Source organism: Xiphias gladius, chromosome 3 (assembly GCF_016859285.1).
Source record: "Xiphias gladius isolate SHS-SW01 ecotype Sanya breed wild chromosome 3, ASM1685928v1, whole genome shotgun sequence".
NCBI lineage: Eukaryota > Metazoa > Chordata > Actinopteri > Istiophoriformes > Xiphiidae > Xiphias > Xiphias gladius.
The window spans coordinates 6,657,578-6,684,735 of NC_053402.1; the positions used below are offsets into that span (position 1 = coordinate 6,657,578).

The 27,158-nt window shown below is 40.2% G+C and overlaps 1 protein-coding gene across 3 annotated transcripts in view; it reads left to right on the forward strand.

Annotated features, from left to right (window-relative positions):
* The first annotated feature begins 315 nt into the window (after window positions 1-315).
* The window catches only part of LOC120788017 (myosin-9-like), a 34,605-nt gene continuing 7,762 nt past the window's right edge, over window positions 316-27,158 (forward strand). Inside the window, exons 1-27 of one of the 3 annotated variants that reach the window (XM_040123456.1) lie at window positions 317-523; window positions 12,869-13,200; window positions 15,155-15,311; window positions 16,572-16,599; window positions 16,745-16,838; window positions 17,548-17,568; window positions 19,248-19,340; window positions 19,451-19,514; window positions 19,674-19,772; window positions 19,933-20,076; window positions 20,188-20,283; window positions 20,375-20,646; window positions 20,832-21,005; window positions 21,180-21,353; window positions 21,552-21,666; window positions 22,804-22,991; window positions 23,910-24,031; window positions 24,130-24,199; window positions 24,307-24,467; window positions 24,847-24,955; window positions 25,072-25,203; window positions 25,358-25,564; window positions 25,685-25,822; window positions 26,007-26,130; window positions 26,308-26,479; window positions 26,664-26,876; window positions 26,997-27,141. In XM_040123456.1, the coding sequence (XP_039979390.1) occupies window positions 12,874-13,200; window positions 15,155-15,311; window positions 16,572-16,599; window positions 16,745-16,838; window positions 17,548-17,568; window positions 19,248-19,340; window positions 19,451-19,514; window positions 19,674-19,772; window positions 19,933-20,076; window positions 20,188-20,283; window positions 20,375-20,646; window positions 20,832-21,005; window positions 21,180-21,353; window positions 21,552-21,666; window positions 22,804-22,991; window positions 23,910-24,031; window positions 24,130-24,199; window positions 24,307-24,467; window positions 24,847-24,955; window positions 25,072-25,203; window positions 25,358-25,564; window positions 25,685-25,822; window positions 26,007-26,130; window positions 26,308-26,479; window positions 26,664-26,876; window positions 26,997-27,141 (3,639 nt within the window). In that variant the 5' untranslated portion in view covers window positions 317-523; window positions 12,869-12,873. Of the gene's footprint in view, window positions 524-606; window positions 922-12,868; window positions 13,201-15,154; window positions 15,312-16,571; window positions 16,600-16,744; window positions 16,839-17,547; window positions 17,569-19,247; window positions 19,341-19,450; window positions 19,515-19,673; window positions 19,773-19,932; window positions 20,077-20,187; window positions 20,284-20,374; window positions 20,647-20,831; window positions 21,006-21,179; window positions 21,354-21,551; window positions 21,667-22,803; window positions 22,992-23,909; window positions 24,032-24,129; window positions 24,200-24,306; window positions 24,468-24,846; window positions 24,956-25,071; window positions 25,204-25,357; window positions 25,565-25,684; window positions 25,823-26,006; window positions 26,131-26,307; window positions 26,480-26,663; window positions 26,877-26,996; window positions 27,142-27,158 lie in introns of those variants that run through there. The other 2 variants (XM_040123457.1, XM_040123458.1) reach the window with 2 other exon arrangements.

Here is a 27,158-nt window from a genome sequence, read left to right on the forward strand (position 1 = left end):
CACAGCTTTATCTGTATCCCCTCTCCCTCCTCTTAGCTCTTTTAAGTCCAGTTTTTTCTGCGCTTTTTGTCCTGCCCAGCGGCTGTCACCCCTAAATTTATGCACGCCTTTAGGATAACGTGATTGGCGCAAAGTGTGTAGATTATCAAAGCGCGGCACACATTGGCTAGAGGGGCGGATACTTGAGCGCCGGGGCCCGCCTCGTTCTGGACCGCACCCCGGCGCCGGCTGTCTACGTACTGAGTGAAATTACTCGACCCAGTGAGCCGCCAGTGGAAGAGGGAGGGCAGAAGGAAGAGGGAGAGATAAAAAAAAAAAAAAACAAAAAAAAAGAAGAAGAAGAAAAAAAAAGAGAGTGACTGAAGTAGAGAAAGAGAGGGAGGAAACGAGCACTGTAGTTTAGCCCGAACTCTCTGCGAATCTGCTGCCGACAGGAAAAGAAATTTGACTCAAGGCGACGCTGACTGAGCCGCTCGGTTGTTGTTAGCCACCCTCTCAAAGGCGTACTACACTCCAAAAGCAGGTAATATTCTCAGTTTGAACACTTTTGTCTGCCATGTTCTCCCTATGTAATCTTTCATTCAGTCTGCCCGTCATTCCAGCAAGTGCAGTGAACCAGGAAGCACGTTTGCTAGTTCACGAATGCAACTTCAGCCGCCGAGCCGGGCGGAGTGGAACCTCCCAAACAGATTTAACCCGTTACCTTTTAACTTTACAGCGCTTTAGTACATATATTACCGTTCAAACATTTAATACACAAACCTGTGAACGATATGTGGGGAGGATATCATCAAATACAGTATCAACTTGGTGGCAGCTGGCGAGAAGCTAAAAGCCACAACGGTAGAGACAGGAAGTGATTCGCTTGAATGAGTTGGAGAAAAAGCAAGTGAAGGATTTGAGCCCAAGTTGGATGGAAAGGTAAGAAAAGCGAGTTCAGACTACATGGACACCGGGAAGTGTATTATTGGTTTATGGTTGAATTTTTTGGTTTGTAGCGGTCAGAAACGTACGACGTGTGTGGCCACTAATGTGTCTGGCTGGCGGAATGACGTCAGTAGTTCACGGTGGATCGAAAAAAAAAGGCGCTTTGCTTTTCTGCCGCTTACCAGCTCACCCTCACCGTACCGTGTCATCTCTAAGTGTGTGCACTGTCTGCGTTTCTTCTTTATACTCCCAGTGCAAGCAAATCGGGGGCCTTGAGGGGTTTTCAACAGGCCACGACAAAATAAGGAATACATTTGACTGTGATTTTAGGTCACTATAGTTTAATAGTATGTACTATATTAATCACAGGTTATTTTCTCCCTTCTGTAGACGGGCCTAAAAAAAAAAATCTGCATTATTTATTTATCCTTTATTAAACCATGACCTCTTGAGATACATTATCTCTTTTACAATAGGTAAGAGTCACTTAATACATTAACAACATTCACACACATCACAATATATGAGAGGAATAAAGAAGAGACTGCTAAGACTGTTGTGTTGTTCATAAAACATGTTTTGGATGTTTCGTTTGAATGTCTGATATGAAGGCAGTGTTTCCAAATGCAGTTTGGCTTGTGAGTTATTCCAAGCCCAGTGTGCATGGTATGCAAATGCAGTTTTAACAAAGGTTATTCATGTAGAGGATCTGGTCTGATAACCATTTGAAACAGGAAAATGCATTTTACAGCAGTAGATAGGCATTGGTTGTTATATCAGTTAGCCAGATTTTACCCAGAATGGTTGCTGGCATACATAGGAATGCCATCTGAAAATGATCAGGTTTGTCTTCTACATACAGTGCGGTCCACTGTGATTAACATTAGCTACGCAACATGAGTTTTCCATGGCTTAAGAGATTTTATGGGGTATATCTATATCCAGCTAAGTTAAGTATGTTTATTTTATTTAGCCCAATGTCACAAATCTTCCTCAGAGAGCTTCACCAACTGTAAAACATAATACTCCCTCTAATCTTGGAGCCTTGAAATTTAGGAACATGTTGGGTGTGTAAAATGTTGGGAGTGAAAAATGTGGATCAGCGAAGGTTTCAATGAGTGTCTAGGTAGAAAATTGTGGTTTGATTGTTGTTGTTTTTTTTTCATATCAGATATGAAATTTTGTTCACTTTGCAGTCAGTGAACAAAATTTCTCAGAGGGGGTTTTTACAATCTGACTCTTGTCAGATCTGTAAAGAGTCACATTCTCATGGGGCCTAACTATGGCGTGTCATGGTGTATCTACATAAGTGTTGTGCTTTTGTCAGTACAATTTGTTTTCACTCTTTTAGATGGCACATCATTGTTTGCCATCTGGGAAGCAAACAGACTCTGGTATGCTTGCACGCCCTTCTGAGTTTGATATGGCAAGCTGTGTGGCTCAGTTTTTGCAAAAAAAAATACACATGAATTTAACCTCAAGTTAGACTGGGCATTTTGGCACTCGCAGCTCTGGTATTTCTCCACCCCAAACCTGCTTCTCATTGTACAAAGTGTTAGGGGTCTCAGAGAGGGTGAGAACAGCACCTTTTTGCTCTTACTTTTAGTAATTAGAACCATACACTTCTATTCAGCTGATGTTTTCCACCAAGAAGCCATTAAACCACAGTGTGAGCTTACCACATTAAAACGTTTTGATACTCGGCATAGAAATTATTGTGCAAATGATAACTTATGCTGAAATAGTGTGTGTGTGTGTGTGTGTGTGTGTGTGTGTGTGTGTGTGTGTGTGTGTGTGTGTGTGTGTGTGTGTGTGTATGGTCCAATGTAGCATTTGTGTATCTCTTTTATAAGTCATCTCTCATGGTTGTTTCTCAGGATGGTACCCGTACACGCTTTCCAGGCGTAGTCTTTTGCTGTGTTGCGTGACAAATACAAATCTCTAAATGCCTAGCCTTAAAGGGACACGTTGGGTGACATGTAGTATTGTCATATCCTGTTATTGCATTTGAGTCATTTGGTTGAATTAAGTCCTGACAGTGCATTGTGCAATAGCATCTCAGGGGGCCAGTTCCTCTCACTGATTGCGAGTTTTGATGGAGCCCCCTGCAGAGATAGTTGCATTCCATGATTCGTGTGTCAGCAATGTTCATACTCGAGGCCCCTTGGGAGAGTTATGTACTGTACGCTAGACAAAATTAAATGCAGATTTAAAAAAAACAATTGTGAACAAGGAACTGGTGGTTGTTCAATCTTCGCAAAATGATATGGTCTGAGAGAAAAACCTGTGGATGTTGAGATTTCATTGAACTTAGTTGTCCTGGCAGAGCCAGATTACTTGCAGGCCCCTTGCTTTTGTTGCAAACGAGAGTGCAGCGTGGGGAGAACAGTGTGACACAGTTTGGCACACTTCAGCCCACAGCTGTCTTCTGTTATGAAGTCTCAAGGTTCTTTTAACAAATGCGAGGTGTTCCTAATCTTTTATCTGTTGTGTGGTGAGCTTCTAATTTCATCCATAGGCTCAATTATCTCTTTACCTCAGAATGTCAGACTAAGATAAGAAAAATGCATGGTAACACAAGCTGGAAAGGCTTAAAGAAAATGGCTGTATCTCAGCTAGAGTGGAAATAACTGGTTGATTAGTCGATCAAAAGAAAATCAACCAGCAACTAATTTGATAATTGATCTATCGTTGGTTATTTTGTTAGAAAAAGGTGCCAAAAAATCACTGGTTGCATATTTTGAAATGTGAAATCAAGAAAAGGATCAGCAGACTAATTAGTAATGAAAACAATCGTTATTTAGCCAGATCTTATCTTGATTAATATATATGTTGACATGGTTAAAGAGCTGAAGAGGAGGCTGCCAGTTGGACTATGCAAGTTTTCTTTTCTGAGTACATTATTCATGCTTTTTCTAGTAATACTTGGTGCTAATGATTGTTGATGATTGATAGGGCAGTAAAATCAAGTGTCATACATATCATAGTTTTCTACATAGCCATCTAAGATTCATTCATGCAGGCAAAACATTCTAGTCAGAGCAGAGACTGTAAAGACTCTCCAATAACCACGGCAGAGCTGATTATGCCATTTCTCAGTATGTATTTATAGTGTTGCTCATAGTCAACACTGGGTGAAATTCACTTCTGTATCCAGAAAAAGACATAATGTCTGTTTATTTCAGACAGATTGTGATGCAGACGGCATTAAACGCAACAGACTTCAGCCTGCACACATACTAAATGTGCTGTCTTTACATTGTGCAATATATCATTAATGTTGGCCTTTAATGAACTCTCTTTAACAAGTACATTTTCACGAATATCTCGTCTATTTTGGTTCTGCCCAAACATATTTCTTTTGGTTTACATGGACAGCATAATTAAGTTGCCTGCCCCTCACAGCGTGCACCTGTAAGATTTCAATACAATCAAACAATACAAGGAAATGGCTGTGCTCTGACTACATACAGAAAGGACTTTTACAAATTTCTAATCTTGAAGGACAGAACTTGACCATGCCTCTTGTAATGATTGCTTGTGGCTCAGTAGATGAAACTGCTTTCCGTTTTGTGGCATAAATTATGAGGAAATGCTTGATCAGAGATTACTGACCTACAGTCCAGCCTTCTCTGCAGTGCCAGCTAATCAGTCCTGCTTCCTGTTGGGTTAAGGTTAGGTGAAAGTAAACACCTGGCTGTCATCTTCCCTATAAAACTTCCTTGTGGAAAAGCATTTTTGTAAGTTTTTTTTCTAGTTTGCAATCTTTTTAGAAATGTTCTCAAGTCTGCTGTCGTGAGCCATGCTTTTTTACAGAAGCTGAAAGACACCACATGATAATCCTAAAACAGAAAACAGATCTAATCGGTAGTGATTGTGGTATAGTTGTTGCTGTACATGACAGAAAGTAGACTTTGTCCTTGGTTGGGTGTGTGTGAGTTGCAAACCTGGTGTGTAACTGTGCAGAGAAGTGGTTAATAATTTTGACGTTTCGCGACACATTCAGCACAGATACTCTCTTCCCCCCTATGAATTCTGAAACATAATGTGTAATGGGTCTAACTTCTGACCCTTATTAGACATATTTTTCCAGTGTCAGTCAAAATTGTACTGCACACCAGATGTCCAGGTTGTCAAACTATCATGTGGCTCTTTGAGGTCTGTTAACACATTATTTGAGGAAATGATTGTTAAAATGAGATAGCTTTCTATTGTCTGAGTAAATCAAAGGGAGTGCCATAGGTAGAGATAACAAGTGATATAGCTAAAAAGAGCCACATAATAATCCACCAGGGTAGAGTAGGTGGGGGCTGTCTGGTGATAGGATTAATAGTATGAGAACATAAGATGAATGTTTTGAGAATACAGGAGCAGAAGTGGGGTGGTAGTAGTAGGAGATTTTCTTGGTTGGTTCTGTCAGAAATAAAAAACCTAGCTGTGCCAATGCAGCATTCCTGATGAAAAATTACTGCTTACAAACATAAATGTAGATCTTAACTCCCCTCTGCATTCTTTCACTGTCAGTTAAAGGCTTACATAACCATCTATCTATTTATATAATGGTCAGCACTGTTGGATTGCTTTAATAAAAGGGCAAACTGGTGGTGTACAGTATCAGTTCTGTTTTAACAAATAACCAGGCAATAGTGCATACAATGCTATAATCAGATAGCTGGTTTAAAGATAGACATGTTATTTGTTTTGTGAGCCAGAAAATGATGTGCTTATCAGACCAACACACTATTTCCAATTATCTATCACCCCTGTGATTTAATTTAACTGTCCAAAAGGTCTTCCTCCTGGATCGGATAAATGGTAGGTACAGGTAAAACGGACATGATACAGAATGTTCAAACAAAAAAAACCTTTTGCCGAAAACAGTCAAGGGTTTTAGGAAAACACTTGCACTGTTCACTATCAGTGGAAGTAGTTGTGTAGGTCATTGATTCCCAGCCAGGGATGCTTGTACCTAAAAGTAATGGATCAATAGAAATAGCTAGCTAAAAGTAAAGTATAGAGGGCTGACACCACATGTTGTAATTGAGTGTCTGAAAACTAGTTAGCAAGTGATTAGAGAAGTTAAAAACTGCTAAAATTAAAGGATAAATAGTTGAAATAGTAAGCTAAAGCTACTGGATAAATGGCTCAAATAGCTTAAGGTAATGTATAAATGGCTGAAAAGTCCAGCTTCTTCCACTCGAAGTGGTAGTAATAGTATGAATGCAATCTAAACCAAACTGACCTAAAAATTGGTAATTTAGTGTATTATAGCCACTTTTTTATATAATGGTGATAAATAAAATTCAGTTAAAAATCAATTCAGATGAACACAGTTGGAACATGACTGGCGGTATTGATGAAGGGATACTTTAGTTCATCTTACAGCGTTATGGGGGTACATCAAACAATGGTTGGGAACCACTGGTGTAGGTGATTTGCTGGAGGCTTTAGTAAGACCTACTAGGGGCCTCTGTAGTTGTAAATGGTAGATGGCATTGGCCACCTTACAGTTGAATGTGAAATTGGATCCTGGTTGGAGCAGGAATGTGGAAAGTGACTTAGATCTGTTATGCAGTGCGGTTATTTTCCAGCAAGGGCTTAATTTTCTTCTCACTCCTCAGAGCCGCTCTGCATGTGCTCAAGAAAGCACCACCTTCCCTCCTGCTTGAGAGACTCACACAACAAGTTCCACAAATGGCAAAATAGTTTTCTCAGTTTGTCATTTCCTCTTTCCTCCCTTCTCTTCTCCTTGCCCCACCCTTCCCACTCTCAGAGGAGGAGGATGAATAGGCTGCCATAATAATGAATTTTGACTGACTCAGTACCTTTCCATTCTCTGTCTTGCACCCAGTCTGTCTTTCATTAACTTGCAGTCAGTAGATTATCGGACAGTGAAGGGGACAAATTGATATATCCAAGACACAGGAGGAACTGCTGCCCTAGAAATGTAGGAGTATTTGTTAGAAAGGGAACTATAAATAGCCAAAGCCAAACAGACTTCAGTAACAACAGTGCAAAACAATATCCATGGCATGAGGAGGACAGGTTAGGACGAGCAGAGTAGGCTGAGCCTAAGATAGCTGAGATGCTGGGATCAGATGCAGTTGTTGGAATACGGTGTTGACAATGACTTTGATGTTCTATTAATATTCCTGTTGATAGGCCAGTCAACATGGCACAGCTGGTTTATGAGTTCCCTTTAACTGACACAGGAGGGTTTGACTGTACATGGTAATGCTGTGGTAGAGGCTGTCACGACTCCTGGTTTTTACTGTAACTCGGATAGTCAGTGAGATGGAAAGGAACAAGAGGGAGTCTGACTGATGGATGGATGGCCTCAGTTTTATAAAGACAAAGGTTGACCTGCTTTCTAAAGGGAACACATGGGACTGTAAGGACGCACTGTAGCTTGTCCCTTTTTCCATTTCTCTCCTCGTTCTTCCCCTACATATTTTTCAAAGTCCTGGCTACTGCATTACTTCCTCTGTTTGTTACCACACTCTGGGCTCTGCCGTGAGGCCAGTTTCTAAAACTGGTCTCTGTTCTCTTCCTAGTGTTATTTATTTTATGGTTCCTCTTCCTCTTTCAAGCAAGCTGCTGCTTTAACAGGATACTGTTAACTCTGTTGTCATTCGGGAATTTTTAGAGTATAATCCTTTAATGGTATCTCAGTCAAATTCCATAAAGTTAGGGGATTTTTGCCAAGGGTTGGTTTCGGGATGACTGTGTGCATTTATTGAACTAATGAGTAATCCTTGTTATGAATATCTAGAGCAGCTAATCTCATTGTAAATGGGCCTCAACAGAATAGATATTAAATGCTTTCACAGCCGAGCGGTGTTGCAAAGTAACAAGGAATCAAGGAAACCTAGATTCTTACCGGATTATAGAGCACTTGACAGGGAGGCCATGAGCCCTGAACCTCAAGTGGGTGGGTGTGATGAGTGTTAATGTACACTGTTTTTATCTCAAACTCAACATCCCTGTCTTACAATAACTGTCAGCCTCCGCAAGGGAAGGCCTAGGTCTAAAAATGTCTAATCGGAATTTTTTTATCCCTCTTCTTTTACCTTGAATATAGTTCGGTGCTTGTCAAACTAGAATAGCTGTTGGAGTAATTTTTAGTCCTCATGCCACTCTCTGGAGAGGTAGTTTGAAGTGTGTCACTGAGTTATCTGTGTCAAGCATGTGTGTCGGACTGTGGCACAAATCAGCAGACTTGACTCTTAATTGTGTCTTTTGCTTCTTTAAAAATAATGTCCACATTAGAAACAGTAATTGATCATTAGAAAATTAATCTGCAGCTATTTTGATAATCAATTAATTGTTAAAGACATTTTTCAAGCAATATCAAACATCTAGTTTCAGCATCTGAATTGAAAGGTTCTGCTGATATTTTTCCTTTTGTGATTATGTATTGGGGTTTTTTTTTTTTTTTTTAATTTATAGGCTACAGCTGATACTAAATTAATCGATTTACATTGACAGAAAATAAATCGACAACTATTTTGATAATTGAATAACTTTTTTGCTTTAAAAAAAAAAAAAAGTCACAAATTTGCTGTTTCTAGCTTTTCAAATATGAGGATGTTTTTCTTTGTCACACATGACTGTAAACTGAATATCCTTATGTTTTGACGATTTGGTTGGCCAAAACCGGACATCTGAGGACCTTGGACTGTGGGAAATTATAATGGCCATTTTTACTGTTTTCTGTCATTTTAAAGACAGAACGATTAATTCATTAATCAAAAAATAATTAGCTGATTTATAGAATATAAAAATAATTGCTAGTTGCTGCCCTATTATAGAGTGACTAATTGCAAAAAGATTTTGCAGGTGAAACAATAAAGAAAATAATTGTTAGCTGCAGCACTAGTCAAAATTTTTCAGTAGCACGCATAAATATATTATCACACTTTCTTTCCGAATTGCACATTAAATATCTATGATCTGCAGTCTCTTGCAAATAATCTTGGATCTTAATGACCTACCAAGTAATGCATGCTTAAGCCATTTGAGTGCAGCAATAAAAGGTGTCTATTTTTTAAAAGTGTTTGAGATGCTGTTTTCATGGTGGCCATCATGTCTCCCTGCACCTTGAAACATAGCAAGCTAAAGAAACAGCAGAGCTGTGGGTGTGTTCAGCCTGTTCTACTCTACTTGCCAAACAACAAAGCTACAGGTTGGGTAATCAGCCATGGCTCATATTCAACCCTGCATGGGCCCAACTTGCTTGAGTGAGTAGTGGTCAAGTGAATTTTAAAGGAGCATGTGAACAAACACAGACACCTACACAGTGATAAGAGTGCTCAGGTCTATTCTGTGCAGCAATGGGTGTGATACCAGTGTGAGGTGATGCTGATCTCTCCTGAGTGATGTGACATCTAAAAGCACACATGGCCTGCTGGTATGATTGGAAAAAAGGGAAGGGGGAAAACAGGAAGGAAAGCCAGAGAATAGGTCTGAGAGCAATACAAGGGAGGAGGCATAGAGGATAGAGGATAGAAATTTGTGGAATGCCTTTGCTCACTGTCTCTCACTGATAAAGGGTGAGTATGGGAGGAATGCGACCCTGAAAAGACTGGATAAACATAAGGAGAGGGGGAGGATGGGGGTTGTTAGGATTCTGGAGAGGGAGAACAGGGTGACTGAAGGCAGAGGAGGGAGTGTGGAGCCAGCTGAGAATTAAAGCATGACTAGTTTGCCCCACGTTCTGTTATAGCATGGGGTCGGTACACCATGAGTTAGAACGCAGGGGTGAGCAGCTTTGGGCAGCTATACTGCAGCCTGACAGTGTTGATGGAGGACAGAGGGATGCAGGGGTCATGAGAAGAATGGCTCTCCCTCTGCGTTCTTTCTCACAGATCAGAGTTAATGTATTGGAACAGACAGGACAGACACAAGCCTGTTAAATGCGGCAACTTCTACTTTTCTCTCTCTTCAAAGATTCTCAAGCATCTGTCACCTTACCTTAGTACAGTTTAGGAATGCTTTGGGGTTTTGCATTTTGTCAGGAGCATCATCCTAGTTCATGGAATTTTGCAGTGGTTTTATAAATAATTAGAAGCACCCATTAGTGAAATAATAACTTGAAAAACACAGTTTTTTATTAACGGGAATAATTTTAGGGATTTGGGAGAGACACGTGACCTATGAAGTTACATCATAGTTGACCTAATGTTATGAACTTCGGGAATACAAAGTTAGTTGAAAGTTATAGTCTGTCACTAAACCAGGAAAATACGAGGCTTGTAGGATCTGTTTTTTTTTTTTGTTTTTTTTGTTTGTTTTCCGTTTTTTTTTTTTTTTTCTGCTGTTATGTACAAGCAGTGTTTTTATAATGTTGAGTATGAGAATTTGGCTCCAGAATCCTTCTACTGGGCCACATTGCAGTGACAAATTACTCTCATGGACATATAAAACAATTCAGCTAATATTATTTAAGACCTTATGATAAATGTCCGAGATGAACCTGACCCCTAAAGTGAATTTTTTGTGTGTGTGTGTGTGTGTGTGTGTGTGTGTGTGTGTGTGTGTGTGTGTGTGTGAGTGGATAGAGTGTGAGTGGATAGAGGGAGAGAGAGATTTTTTTTTTTTTCTTCCCCCCCTCTTCTCCTAGTGTTTGCATATCAGCCACACAGCATATGCAAATAAGTGTATATAGGGCTGCTTTAAGTGTTCCCTTAGAGGTGAGGGAACATTGAAAGAGGCTAATGACCCCGGTGCTGCTGGGAAGACTTTGATACTTGAGACGGCAAGCAGACTCTCTCCTTTTTCCTGCATACTGGTAAAACTTGTCTATTCACCTTCTATATGAGTTAAACTGAAGAACTCCATGTCAACAGCATGTTATTTATGAGACTTCAGAGGTGTATTGAAGCAAGAACAGTTTGTGCAGAGCTTGTCTGTATGCCTGAACAAGATATTGTTTAAAATAAGCAGTGTGCCCATATTTGATATGAAACCTCAGCATGCAGCTTTAAATGTAATTTAGTTTAAATTTTATGGGAAGTTTTAACTAGTTGGACAGTTACCCTCTGACTTAAATCTACTTATTGGCCCTTGCAACACCAAATTGAGAAACAAATTGTTTGAAGACCATCCTCCAATTCATAATCAGTGCAGTTGTTAAACAAATTGTGTATATTAAGTGCCAGGTAATTTTTTCCAACTGACTGCCAGGAGTTTCACCAATGGCCCATTTCCACCACCGAAACCTTGTGAGACACGAAGCTCTTGATCTGCAATGTTACAGCAATAACCTGGCTCCGGTTTTTGTTACTGCCCGAAAAAGGTCATCATCCCAACATATTAGGTACTAATGACACTGGAATATTTTAGGTGGAATGGAGTACTGAATATTGCTGACTGGAAAAACACAATTCTCTCCCGTCAATCACTTATTTTAGCTAGTATTTAATATTAAAACAGATTAAAAAGAGATTAGAATGTTATCGACACTGAAACAAACACACATATATATATATATATATATATATATATATATATATATATATATATATATATATATATATATATATATATATATATATATATATATATATATATATATATATATATATATATATATATATATATATATATATATATATATATATATATATATATAATGAAATATTTTAATAAAGAGAGTAATATAAAAAGATGTGGTAGAATAACAAGAGAAAGAAGGTGACCAAGACAAACAAAACTTGTTTTTTCTCCCGTGTATGTTTGTTGGTCTGTTTGATTATTTGTCAGCAGGATTACACAAAATGTACCAAACCGATTTTTTCTTTTTCACCAAAAATGGTGGAGGGATGGGGCATGGCCCAGGGAAGAACCCATTAAATTTTGGTGTTGATCCAGTTAAATGGGCAGATCGAGGAATTTTTTATCACTTTCCCTAACATTGGCAGAGGTATGCTCTCTACTGAGTGCCATTCTAGATATTTTAATGTGGTTATGTACAAAATCAGAAAAATAAATAATAAACACATCATCACTGCTTGTTTAAGAAACCAGAAGCAGTGAATTACAAAGAGGATCGTGACCTGGGTGTTGAATACAAAGACTGAGTCTCAAACAAAACTTGCTTTTTACTCCTTTTATCTTTTACCCTTCAATCTCTACTGTTTATCTGGACCAAAAAAATGGAAACAGTAATGTACAAAAGGGACTGATTCCAGATATAGCTACTAGAATTAGTTGCTGGGACTGTTTTGTTAAGAAGGGGCCATAATTCATGCCAAGATTGACGCCGTCTCATCAAAGTCGCCGACAGTCAACTCACCTCCCCCTGCCTGAAAAGGCACCCTGACCAGCCAGCAGGCACGATGACAAAGACCTGCTCTCTCACAGGCTTTCCACCAGCAGACAGTTGTTTGTTGGAGCAGTCAGCCAAACTGAAGGCACCTCTACTGGGAGATGAACTAAGATCTCTGTGATTCTGGACAAATATTTCTCCTGTCAGCCGGATGGTCCAGCAGCTGGAAATTTGATTAAGTATTCACAGCAGTTAGCCAGGGAGTAACATGGGGCCTTGTTTGACATGGTTGTGTGTTTTGTCAACCCAGCATAACTTCAGCAGAATTTTCCTGTTGTACATTACATCAGTGGTGACCTTTGCATTCCTCAGAGATTGCATGTGAAGATAGGATCGCAAATGTCTGGACCTGTAAACTAGACCTTTTTTACATAACCACCAAGCCTTTTTTTTCCTACCAGGTGTTAGTGAAAACTTGCAGCAATACACAAATATAATTTATTTCACTGTGATGATGGATAACAAACATTTTAAATGATAATCAAAATGAATCTGTTATTTTTCAAAGTTTGATGGTTTGGGTTTCTGACCTCTGTCAGGAATTTTTTTTTTTTTCTTAATTTCCCTGCACTGACCACAAGCACTCTGTATTCCGCTTTTTCTCTGAAACAGCTACCATGTCAGATGCAGACAAGTTCCTGTACGTGGACCGCAATCTGGTCAACAACCCCCTGGCACAGGCTGACTGGGCTTCCAAGAAGCTGGTATGGGTGCCCTCAGAGCGCCTGGGCTTTGAGGCCGGCTCCGTGAAGGAGGAACGTGGCGATGAGTGTCTGGTGGAGTTGGCGGACTCTGGTAAGAAGATCAGGGTGAACAAGGATGACATCCAAAAGATGAACCCACCCAAGTTCAGCAAGGTTGAGGACATGGCTGAGCTCACCTGCCTGAACGAGGCTTCTGTGCTGCACAACCTGAAGGAGAGATACTACTCTGGTCTAATATATGTGAGTATGGAGCAGCCTTTGACACAAAATGCCTCAGATAAAGCACTGATTTCATACAATGTAGCTCATGTTTTCTGAAAGGTAATGTAGCAGTGATGCATTGGGCTAATTTTAGTCTCTGTTCCAGTTATTGCTTCAGTGCATGTGTATTTCCAAAGACTTTATTGAAATTTTAAGTATTAGGCATATGTTACATGTTTTAGACAAAAATCTAGCTAAATGTGACATACCACATTTTCCTCAGCTTTGTGTTGCTACTGTTATCCTGGTATGCTTGACCACATCAGGGTAACTTGGTTCCATTGGCTTGATCTTAAACCATTTTCCTTTTAATTATTTTAAAGGACCAGTGTGTAGGATTTAGTGGCATCTAGTGATGAGGTAGCAGATTGCAACCAACTGAATACCCCTCCTCTCATCCCTCCCTTTCCAAGCGTGTAGGAGAACCTATGGTGACCTTCAGGTAACCTAAATATGTGAAAGGCCCTCTCCAGAGCCAGTGTTTGGTTTGTCCATTCTTGACTACTGTAGAAACATGGCAATGCAACATGGTGGGCTCGTAGAAGAGGACCACCATATGTAGATATGAAGAGCTTATTCTAAGCTAACGAAAACACACAATTCTTAGTTTCAGGTGGTAATACACTTATGAAAACATTATTATGAATATTCCATTTCTGTCAAGAGATTCCCTAAATCCTACACACTGGTCTTTTAAAATCCCCAGTGGCTTATAGAAAACTGGCCATTGAAAATCTTCAATGGCCAGTCTTCAGACTGATTTATCTCCCTGTCCAACCTCCTAATGATCTCATTAGCCCCATTGTTTAAACGATTCCATTGTGTGTAAATTGTCACTGCAAAGAAAGTGTGTAATCTGTTACCAGAGCCTACTCATGGTAGGAAAGCATTGTTTTCCTTCAACCTCTTCCTCTTTGTCTCTCTTGTTTTCTCTCTCCCTCTTGTTTCTCTCTTTTTTGAGTTATCTTGTAAACAGGAAGTTGAAGGGAACAAAGCAGTCCAGAGTATGAGAGATGAGAAGAACAGCATTAGGGAAGGAGGGAGGGGCCAGTTTTTACACAAATGGACATGGGGTGTAAAACGTGTTGTAACTGCTATTACTGCGCCCATAATTAATGTTATTTACCCCCCATAACCTGGGCTGGGAGTAATTTGGTCTCTTTGACACTGGTATGACCGAGTCATATCAACATAGCCCATTGCCCCCTCACTCAATCCCTCCAGAGATCCAGGCTACAGTTCGTTTGAGAGTCTCCAGGCTCCCCTACCCCAGGGAAGAGTGGGTGTACAGTGGAGGGAGAGATGCTGAAACAGAGATGTTGGGAGGGCAGCAGAGGAATGCAGCACATAGTAAAAAATTCAATAGTCATGGTAGGAGGAGAAATGACTCCAGATACACTAAAGAAAATAATTTAGTGGAGCTTATAGAAAGGAATGGAGAAGAGTTTTAAACTTGGCCTTGAAGCATAATTCAACCAAGTGGATCTCAGATATGACTTGGCTAACTGGTCATAGTAGCTGTAGTTTCACAAAACCAAGGTCACTCATCAGTTTAAACTTGCTGTAGGGTGGGGTTGAGATTTCATAATATAGGAGGGTAACAAAGTTCAAAGTTCAGGAGAAACTTTCAGTTCAGTTTTGATGGGGGAGAGGGATTTTATTGAGAAGCTAATTTTTGGGGAAGCACTTGTACTTTAGCATATGGTAGCATATGAAATGACCAATCCATGATCCTCATCTCTATACTAAACAGGGTCTTGGAAATCTCCTTTATGGTATTTTCACATGTCCAGTCTCTAGGGTTTGGCCTGAAAACATTTTAACTAACCCATAAAACACAAACACCTTCCTCTTCCACTAGTACCTTCACTTTGTTTTTTCATTCCACCTTTAAGTGCAGCTTTTTCAAATGTTACCTCTATCTGTTCTGCAGACATACTCTGGTCTCTTCTGTGTCGTCATAAACCCCTACAAGAACCTGCCCATCTACTCAGAGGAGATTGTTGAAATGTACAAGGGCAAGAAGAGGCATGAAATGCCGCCTCATATCTACGCCATCACTGACACATCTTACAGAAGCATGATGCAGGGTAAGTCACAATCCTTGCTGTAAAACTGTTATCATGATTTTTGCATTAGGAAGGATAAAGAACTAATCAAGTGGAATTTGCAGTCTGCTGGCTTACATGATGCACTTTTTTTCTTTTTTTCCCCCATGATTCAAACTTTTTCCAGTTATCTTTGCATTGCAAAGCTCTTATAACATGGGTCCCTTTTTTTTACGATTGTATTGTAGCAGTACTACACTGATCTATAAACTGTAAGGCTCTAAGAGAATACAATTTATGCATACCTGCTGTAATATTGGCAGCTTATTTGCATCAGTGCCCTCTTAAAAATCAAATGCAGTGCATAAGAGTAGTTTGTATATTGAGTTTGGGCCTTAAAATGGAAGACACTGGGGACCAATTGCTGCAGAATATTAGAGATAATGCTAGCTCCTCAGAGTATTTCACATGATTTACTTGCCCCACTGGCCTCAGAAAATATCGGACGCTTTCAACTCTAGTTGTATTTTTTATTTTTTTTTAAATTCGTCATACTCTTAAAGGGGTATATACAATGAAATCTGCAAAAATGCTAATTTTATAGAGCTCATTGTATTTTATTTTGTTCTTGAGACCAATTCAGCGCAATTTTAATTTTTTAGGATATAATTTACAGTGAGTATGTTAGAAAAATATCCTGTTAAGTGCTTTTATTACTTTGCTAATGGAGATTTCCTGTCTTTGGCATTTGCTTGCTTTTTTGAGACATTAACCTTTGCTTCATTACAAAATTATGCAGTGTTCTGTAAGTTAAATCAACAGTTAAAACAAAAATTTAACATTATGAGCACAATTAGTATTTCCTGTCGGGCTATTGCATTGAAGTGTTTCTTTAGTCCATCCCCTGTATGTGTTCTTAGCTTGACAACAGTCAAGCTCCCTTTTTTTTTTTTTTTTTTTTTTTTAGGGCCTGTCTTCCTTATGTGCTGAGCTCTGTCATCTGTTGTGCACAACACCTAAACTACTCCCCTCTTTTCCATTTTTTTTGCTATGTTTGGCTCCAAAGTTTTCAGGCCACATTATAGGAGCTGATGCTTAATTTATTTATTAGTCTGAAATCCGGCAGCACCTCTTTCCAGTCACAGGAAGCCGGATATTGATTTCCTGTCTGTGGCCAATGTACATCCTGTTGTAAAGACAAAAACTGAATGTGCTGTGGTGATAACATATGCTCACTCAGAATATGCAGCATTGTTGTTCTGCAGAGGCTGCATAATCAACTATTTCACATTTATTTTGCAGATCGTGAAGACCAGTCCATTCTTTGCACGTGAGTATCAGATACACACAGACAGACATCACATTCGACTAGTGCTGTATTAACATTATTTTAATTTTTATCCACTCTTGAATGTCACTCTTTTAGATCATTTTTTTTCCTCAGTCATTTGATTGTTTATTTATATCTTGTATAGAGGAGAGTCTGGTGCTGGAAAGACAGAGAACACAAAGAAGGTCATCCAGTATCTGGCTCATGTGGCCTCCTCTCACAAGACCAAGAAAGATCAGGTCGGTCCCTACCTGTCATCTAAACAGCTCATCCTTCAAACCTACCTCTTATTACTCTTTTACATCCTCCAGTCATGCCTTTTGTCTTTCATCCTTTCATCTCTCATTTCACTTCCTGCTGTTACTTTTTATTTTGAATCATTATTTTTGAGTTAGACACAATCCCTAATTCTTCCAGTGCTTTTATTTTACAGGATCAACATTTTGCTGTTCCTCTCTGCACACTCAATGAACCACTCTTTTTATTTTTCATGTGCTCTTGAATGTGTACGTGATTTTTAAGCCATCATCACATTGCTGTTTTCAAACAGCTTGTTTTCAGCAGTAGCCATATTCTTCTGTGGTACAGCTGACATAAAAAAGAAGTGCCATCAAAGGAAAAGTGGTGGCAATTAAGATAACAACCCTACAGGCACAGAAAAACAGTAGTGCAAATTTAAAGGCTTCTGGCACTTGGCTTCTGGTATTTTATGCAGACCTTAATCTTTGATTTAATCTGTTCTGCTGATATTTCTGCATTTTATCAGAAATAAAACTCAGTCTACCATGTAGCAGTCCTACATTACGTCAGACTCCACTAGAAAACCTGCACTACTGTTATCTGGCCTGCCAGCCTTTTGATAGATGCTGCTGAAAAATAGTGAGGTTTGAAAGCCGTATATATCATCCCTTTTTTGAGGTTGTTGTATTTCTCTCTTCCCGTCAACAGAACAGCTCGATCCTGTCACATGTGAGTTAACTCTCTCCCTCCATTCGCCCTTCCTCCCCACCTGCTTCTGTCATCATCCCCACCCCACCCTACCCCTCATCCTACCTCCTCTTCCCGGCCCTCACCCCTCATCCTCCCTCCTCTTCCCCCTGCTGGAGTGCACTGTTGTGGGAGTCTTTGTATTAAGGGCAGAGGTGGTATGTCTGGCCAGCCAATAGGAAGTAAGGAGGAGGTTTGTTTGCAAATCAGTGGCAGCCGTATGTGTTCCTGTGAAAAATTCAGCCAGACAATGGTAGGACTTTTGCGGGGTGGGGGCGGGAAGGGGGAGTCTATGCTGAAGAAATACAGCAATTTTAGGCCTCATAGATGTATTCATATATTTGTCTGGTTGAATTTTTCATAACTTGAATCACATCCAAAGTTGCTTTTCTCTTTCACACTAAATTTTTGCTCAGTCATTGTGTATGTTCGTACAATGTCTAGTCCCAGCAGACACACTGATATCTTGCGTAGCTCACATGTTTTGTGATGGCCTGTTTTTGTGTCCTTAACATACACCTAAGTGATTGGTTATCACAGTTTTTTATTTAGCAAGATGATCAGCGGAGGAACAGTAGTCCAGAATCAGATTTGCTCTATAGGTTGAAATTAATTTGATTATCCAGGGGCTTCAGTCAGTCATTGATCTTTCACTATCACTCAGAAAAGCTTGATTATAGACTTCAGACTTTTGAAAAACATTTGCACAGTAGAATTTTAATGCTTTAAATTTTAATGCGTTCTTCAATGTCAACATGTGATATGGGCTTTAGCTATGAATCAGTGCAATGGCAGTTTTTTGGATTTTAAATGATGCCAGTCCATGATCTGGTGATCATTAGCCAAACAGGTGAAAACCCCTTTGTATGAAAAGCCAGGTAGCTGGGGTAAAACTTTGCTGAAAAACACACATGCCCAGCAAACTGTTTTGGGAATAAGATATTGCCTTTTTGTGTTGAATGTTCATATATGTAAGCAAAGATTTAAAATTTAAAAATAACTTAATGATGTAATTTTGTATTGCACAAAATGATGTACTGTATATATATAGAGACCTCACTAAAAGCTGGTATAGCTTGAAGGGAGAGGTTAAATGTTATACTAAAGCTGAAAGGACATTGCTTTGTGCTTGGGGTACTCTGGATTATTCTGCTCTGGGTAACAGGTGATGGGTTACTGATGAGGGTCACATGGTATTTGGGTGTTTGCAGATTTGGGCACTAACCTGACGTGTGGGGGGTAAAATGCTTGGGTGCAATGTGTGCCTTTGTGTGCGTTGCTAGTGTGTATGTGTGTGTATATGGTATCCATCTTGTCACTTTTTGTTTTTTAAATGTTTTTTACAGTCCATGATCTCCCTTGTCCTCAGACTTAAGTACGTCATGAGCAAATTAACAAATACCACTATATCAGCATATTTATTTAAAAGGAAAGCAAAGAAGCAAGCTAATCAGTTTCTTACAATGACAAAACATTCTAGTAAATGACTAGCAGATCATAATTTGAGGTTCTCACAATACATCACAGTGAATGATCCATTTAGGTGTCAAGGTCTTGTTAGATCTAAATCCGTGGCTGAGAAATATCCAGATTTAATGCTGGTAATGCAAATAGAAGGTGTATTTTATATTGTGCTTTGCTTTTCTCTACATTTCCACCAGGGGGAGCTGGAGAAGCAGCTGTTGCAGGCTAATCCCATCCTAGAAGCCTTTGGAAATGCCAAGACAGTCAAAAACGACAACTCGTCCAGATTTGTAAGACTTAGTGCTAAATCTTGTTCTCCTTCTTATAAACTGCCTGTTTTCCACATTGACTGTCCCAGATACCTTTCTTAAATGCATTCTCCCCCCTCTCTCTCCTCTAGGGAAAATTCATCAGGATCAACTTTGATGTCAATGGTTACATCGTTGGTGCCAATATTGAGACTTGTATCCTTGAAACTGAAAACATTGTAGTACGTGTTTTCGCCTTGTTTTTAATGCCATGTTTGAGATCCATTGCAGGAATTTGAAATGGCTCACCACAAAACACAAAATCCTTTATCATGGTAGTATCAGAAAACTTGTCCTTAACAGATTGACCACTAGACTTGTTGGAGAAATCCCGTGCCATTCGCCAGGCCAAAGACGAGAGGACCTTTCATATCTTCTACTACTTGCTCACAGGGGCTGGAGACAAATTGCGCAGTAAGTAACATATTACATAACTATATGTTTAAAGACAGTGAGGATTTTTTAAGAATTTGCGGAGTAGTAAACATTGTTTCATTCTTTAAGCTTGCAGTGATCCTTGTAAGGATTTTTAATTTCTTTTGCCAGTTATCTCACTCTCATCATTTTCTCTCAGATGAACTCCTCCTTGAAAATTACAACAATTACCGTTTCCTTTCCAATGGGAATGTCACAATTCCTGGGCAGCAGGACAAGGATCTGTTTACAGAGACCATGGAGGCCATGAGGATCATGAGTATCCCGGAGGATGAGCAAATAGGTAATGCAGACAGCAAATTACTTTAAAACAACATTTTTTTTTATTCTTGAAAATGTCAGTGCTACATAAAACCATGTTTTTGCTCTTTTTTTTGGTTCTCTTCTTATGCAGGCATGCTGAAGGTGGTGGCCTCTGTACTGCAGCTGGGGAATATGAGCTTCAAGAAGGAGCGACACACAGATCAGGCCTCCATGCCTGACAACACAGGTAAGTTAGACCTTAACCCTCTGCTCCTTCATAAGTATTTTATGAGCCTGCAGTTTTGTCTTAAATATTTCTTCCATTTCCTCTGCAACAGCTGCCCAGAAGGTGTGCCATCTCATGGGCATGAATGTCACGGACTTCACCAGAGCCATCTTGTCACCCAGGATCAAGGTGGGCAGAGACTATGTCCAGAAGGCCCAGACCCAGGAGCAAGCAGAGTTTGCTGTGGAGGCCCTGGCCAAGGCCACATATGAGAGAATGTTCCGCTGGCTCGTAATGAGGATCAACAAAGCCCTGGACAAGACCAAGAGACAGGGAGCCTCCTTCATCGGCATCTTGGATATTGCTGGCTTTGAAATCTTTGAGGTAAACCAGTGAGGCAAACTAAATGACTTGCCTACGAGACAGTATAGTGTATATAGCACAGTGAATATGTATTAAAAATCATACAAAACCTTATTCATGTTTGTATTTGTGCTGTTGATTGATTAATGGTGTTCTGAACCTTTTTTTTTTTTTTTTTTTTTTTTGCGCCCCCCCCGCCCCATCAGCTGAACTCATTTGAGCAGCTTTGTATCAACTACACCAACGAGAAGCTGCAGCAGCTCTTCAACCACACCATGTTCATCCTAGAGCAGGAGGAGTACCAGAGGGAGGGCATTGAGTGGAGCTTCATTGACTTCGGCCTCGACCTGCAGCCCTGCATAGACCTCATTGAGAAACCTGTGAGATTGCTCATTTCACTTACCTGTCAAGCTTTTTATTTATTTGACAAAGCATTAGGTCCTGTATATTTCTAATCAGATACTATTGTTTCTGTAGTTGAACATCTTTGTTCTTCCACTGTTTAATATTTTCTGTTCCATGCTTTAAGATCTGGACTCCTCCTTTGTTTCCAGGCCAGTCCCCCTGGTATTCTTGCTCTGCTGGATGAGGAGTGCTGGTTTCCCAAGGCCACAGACAAGAGCTTTGTGGAGAAGGTGCTGCAGGAGCAGGGCACACACCCCAAGTTCCTTAAACCCAAGAAACTGAAGGATGAGGCTGACTTTTGTATCATCCATTATGCTGGCAAGGTAAACATGCAGAGTTAATTGTGATGCTTTCTCATTAATGCATTTCTTAGGCTTAAATTGAAATAACTTTTCACCCATTTTAAAGTTGTACTCGCCTTTTCTGTCATGCATTTGTCCATTGCTCAAACTTTATAACAATCTCCAGAAGATATGAGTCTAAAAAAGACATCTTAATTCCTGCCTAATATTTCCACTCAGGTGGACTACAAGGCAGATGAGTGGCTAATGAAGAACATGGACCCCTTGAATGACAACGTGGCTACACTGCTCAATCAGTCCACAGACAAGTTTGTCTCTGAGCTATGGAAGGATGGTGAGTTCAGGCAGATGTCAACTTGTTGCAATAACCCAGGAATCACTGCTTCTCTAGAGGCGGTGCTTAATGTGGGAATATATTCTTTTCATTTCATAGTGCTTTTTTCTCTTTTACTGTCTGGTGTGTGGACCTTTTTTGTTTTTACCTTCTTAAATCCCATTTGATGTTTCCATCAAATTTTTCCTCTGTATGGCCCTGTTTTGTCTGTCATCTTTTTCTGTTACTGGGTCTCAGAGGTACAGAATTGTCAGAGAGCCTATTTTTATCAGCGTTTTCCTATTCTACACTCAGACTCAGGTGATGAGGTTTCTTTTAATTTATCTCTCCGCCTGTATCCTCTTGTTTTAAACATGCTTATTTCCACCATGAATCCTTTCTGTTGTCCTTTCTCCTAAAATTATCTTTCCAAAGATGCCAGGAAATGTTGTCAGTTGCTTCATTGTCTTTAGCCAGGTCTGTGTTCAGTAGCGAAATCTTCTGGTCATCTTAGCACTTGTTACTCTGTCATTGAACTCTCCTTCTCTCCCTCTGTGTAATAGTGTTGTTTGGGGACTCCTGATGTTGATCATGGGTACTGCAACGATGGGTATATTCTGCATGGGTTTGTTTTGTTTGTTTGTTTGTTTTTATTTTATTTATTTATTTATTCATTTATTTATTTTTGTTTTTCTATACAAGGCCACTGCAAGCACCAACGTATGTCACCACCCTGATACACATACATATTTAATTGAACCATCAGAGTTCTCTCTCTGAAAACTACAAACTGGCAGTGTTAAAAGTTGACAAACCCTCTTCACTCATTGCACTGAATATTTGTTTTGTAATGGTTTGTAATCCTTCCACACTTCACTGGCTTTTTGTGACTCCCCTTTGTCATCCTACTCCTGTTTTCCCTCCACATTCACTCTGTGTTTGTGTGTGTTGATGTTTCACTGGTTCCATCTCTACTTTCTTCTGGTTTGTGTTTACTAAGAGGAAGTGGAGAGACAATGGTCATATTCATCCTCCTTTGTGACATGCATTTGGTTTGAGTTTGCCTTGTTAAATTATTGAATTAAACCCCACAGACTTCTTACATAATGTCATTCCTCTTTCTTTCTTTTTTTTTTTTTTTTTCCCCTCCTCTTTCAGTGGACCGGATTGTTGGTTTGGATAAGGTGTCTGGGATGTCCGAGATGCCCGGTGCCTTTAAGACCCGTAAGGGCATGTTCCGCACAGTGGGCCAGCTGTACAAGGAGCAGCTTTCCAAGCTCATGGCCACTTTGAGGAACACAAACCCAAACTTTGTTCGCTGCATCATCCCCAACCATGAGAAAAAGGTATAGGAAAAATAATGGCATCTATTAGGGCTTTTTCACCATAGAAGCTTTCCCATGGGACCAGAAAACCTTTTGAGGAATTCAGGAACTAAACCTGCTTTTCAAATTAAGTAACCATGAACTAAAATTAGTTCCTATTCGATAGTTCCAGGTGCTGGGTGAAAAAAAAGGTTAAAAAAAGTTCTGGGTGAAGTAGTTTCTAACTGTTAAGTAACCTTTATAAGGACTGATCATTACTTATTGGTCTACTACAGACACCATGGCAGGTACAACTTGTGTACCACTTCACAAAATAAGGAAGTACTCAGGTATCCAGGTGGGATGAAAGATGGACATTTCCAATTGTTTATAAATGTTAGAAATAAAGCTAAGAGGAGGGAGCAGAGGGTGATTAAGCTAGAGAGTGGATAAGAATGAGAGAATGGCAGTAGAACCAAGCCAGTGTTACATGCCAGTTACGTTCTAAAGCAGAAATAAATAACCATCAAACACTCAGAGCGTCACCGTGGATAGATATGCATTGGAGTTTTCAATCTCTATTTTTACCTCTGCATGTCGCCGCCTCAATCATAAATTACATCAAACTCAAATATCAGGAAACATTGTCACGCAACAGTAAATACGTGTAACAACAGAATCGGACTGTTTCCTGATGTGCAAAACATACGTGTCAAACACCACCATTATTTTGAATCCATTGTCACTCTAATTTGCCTTATTTTCAAAGGCCTTTTGATGTGGTGGAAACAAAAACAGGAATTCGCAAAAGAGACTTTTAGTTCCAGAGTTTAGTTCCTCTAGTTCCAAAGTTCCTGGAAACTATTGGTTGCAAAAGGAATATAAGCCACTTTGAAGAAAAGTACCATTTGTTTCTCTGTTTTGCCAAATTACTGATCAGCAAATGTTCACCTTCCTCAGGCTGGTAAACTGGACCCCCACCTGGTTCTGGACCAGCTGAGGTGTAATGGTGTGCTGGAGGGGATCCGTATCTGCAGACAGGGCTTCCCCAACCGCATTGTCTTCCAGGAGTTCAGACAGAGGTAACAGAATAATAATACTGTTGCCACTGCATCTTATAGTTGTCATGCAGGATTGTGTGTAAGAAAACCCAAAATCCTATCATCTGCCCCTCCCCCAGGTATGAAATCCTCACTCCCAATGCCATCCCCAAGGGCTTCATGGATGGAAAGCAAGCCTGTGTGCTAATGGTAAGGGGTCTACAAAATTCTAGCTAAGCTCCACAATATTTAGTGCTAGAAAATACAAACAAATCACTCTATAGTGTGACTGATCAGTGCATTTCCTGTCCTTTCAGATCAAAAGCCTGGAGCTGGATCCGAACTTGTACCGCATAGGCCAGAGTAAAGTTTTCTTCAGAGCAGGTGTCCTCGCTCACCTGGAGGAGGAGAGGGACATGAAGATCACAGACATCATCATCAGTTTCCAGGCCTGGTGCAGAGGCTATGTGGCCCGCAAGTAAGACGAGACAATCACCACATTCTTTGACTCTGCTGGTATCCGGATCCTTTTCAGTAGCTGCTGAAAAAACAGTGTGGACCATAATTTGAATCTTTCTGATAATTTGTTCCTAAAAATAACAAAAACATTTGAGCATACTCAACACTCAGATTTGAACAAGACTTTTTCTGTATCTCAACCTTTATTGCTGAGGTTTGTTTCTATAAAAAAAAAAAAAATGACCCTGGTGAACTTGTTAATATGCAGCTGAATCAAGGGAAATAACTTGTTTATTGATATATAACATAAGGGTATTTCTTGTCCTAAAGTTTGTTGCATTGAATTGCATGGTAATATGAAATGTAATTGTTTGAGTCTGTCTAATATTGCTTTGCAGGGCTTTTGCCAAGAGACAGCAGCAGCTGACTGCAATGAAGGTGATCCAAAGAAACTGTGCTGCTTATCTTAAACTCAGGAACTGGCAGTGGTGGAGGCTCTTCACCAAGGTGAACCTCAGTCTCCGACAACATCTTAGCCAACATCTTTCTTACTACACCTGTCAAAACCTTGCTTTTTTCCCTTATTTTTTCTAACACCTCTATTTCTTCCATTTTGTCCTCAGGTGAAGCCTCTGCTGCAAGTCAGCAGGCAGGAGGAGGAGATGCAGGCCAAAGATGAAGAGCTCAATAAAGTGAAGGAGAAGCATCTGTATGCTGAGCAGCAGCTCCAGGAGATGGAAGAGAAACAACAGCAGGTAACATGAAATGTAGAATAAACACCTTCAATATATAATATTCATAGATAGATTATGAAGGAGGATGCTTTGTTTGAATGTTATGAGTTCTGTCTATCCTTGATTTAAGTTAAACATGCACAATATTAAAGTCATCTTTTTACTCTGCTTGCAGCTGAGTGCTGAAAAGATGGCCCTGCAGGAGCAGCTTCAAGCAGAAACAGAACTCTGTGCCGAGGCTGAGGAGATGAGAGCCCGCCTGGCTGCCCGGAAGCAGGAGCTGGAGGAGATCCTCCACGACCTGGAGGCCCGTGTGGAGGAGGAGGAAGAGCGTGCCTCTCACTTGACATCAGAGAAAAAGAAGATGCAGCAAAATATTTCGGTAAGTAGAGAACGTTCACTCACTTTGTAACACCACTAATTCAGATACATATGCACATTTTATTGGGTACTTACTGTTTGATTTGCCTTGCCAAACCTCATGTCATTTATCGATACACAGGACCTGGAGCAGCAGCTGGATGAGGAGGAGGCAGCCAGACAGAAGCTCCAGCTCGAGAAAGTCACTTTGGAGGCCAAGATGAAGAAAATAGAAGAGGATGTTATGGTTCTAGATGACCAGAACAACAAACTAAATAAGGTTAGGATTAAGAGAACTACAATCTTTGTGACTGGTTAATTGGAGTAGTGTTTTATACTTTTAGGAAGCTAGTAACTACTGCAATGCTTGATTTGAATCTTTCTGATAATTTGTTCCTAAAAATAACAAATGAAAGTGTACCATGTCTTACTAAACTTATTGTGTACCATGTTTGTTAATGCAGGAAAAGAAGTTGCTGGAGGAGAGGATCTCTGAATTCACCACAAACCTGGCGGAGGAGGAAGAGAAATCCAAGAGCCTGCAGAAACTGAAGACCAAACATGAGGCCATGATCACAGACCTGGAGGGTAAGAAGAGAACACAACAGGGGCATGTGGTAACATATATTATAGCCATCATAGAACCCACTGGCCCTACACGGAGTCTAAACAGAACAAGATTTGAGCTCAGTTTCCGACTTTAAGTAACTTTTTTTTTTTCCTCCCCCTGCCTATAATTTGACATTTGTTCTTTTTCTCTGTCAGACCGCCTGCGCAGGGAGGAGAAGCAGCGTCAGGAGTTGGAAAAGAACAGACGCAAACTTGAGGGTGACTTCACTGAGATACACGACCAGATTGCTGAGCTGCAGGCCCAGATTGCTGAGCTCCGTGCCCAACTTGCCAAGAAGGAGGAAGAGCTCCAGGCAGCTCTGGCCAGGTCTGTATGGACTTCACAGCTTAATGTTTTGGGTTATTGTTTGCCTTTGTTGCCCTATACTCAGTTTATTAGTCAGTAGTAGTATTTTGGTTATTTTATTCAAACAGATGATGGATGGATGATAGTTTGATAAAGATTCCTCAGCTTCTGCTCCATTTACTAATTTTTGCTAACCTTCCTTAAGGATCGAGGAGGAGGCAGCACAGAAAAACTTGGCCCAGAAAAAGATCCGTGAGATGGAGGCTCAGCTCTCTGAACTCCAGGAGGATTTGGAGCTGGAGAAGCAGGCCCGCACCAAAGCTGAGAAACACCGCAGGGACCTTGGAGAAGAGCTGGAGGCCCTTAAGACTGAGCTAGAGGACACTCTGGACTCCACTGCCGCCCAGCAGGAACTCAGGTAGAGAGATTGGTTGAGGCATAGCTACAACAGTTAAATGTTTCCCTAGCATGTTCCATGGTATTTGGGTCCGTTGTACATATTTACACAAGCAGATTAACCAGTGCTCTGCCTCTTCAGGACCAAGCGTGAGACAGAGGTGGCACATCTTAAAAAGACTCTGGATGAAGAAGCCAAAGTCCACGAACAGCAGCTGGCTGAAATGAGGCACAAACACGGTCAGGCCTTCGATGAGCTCAATGAGCAGCTGGAACAGGCTAAGAGGGTAATTTTAAAATCTAT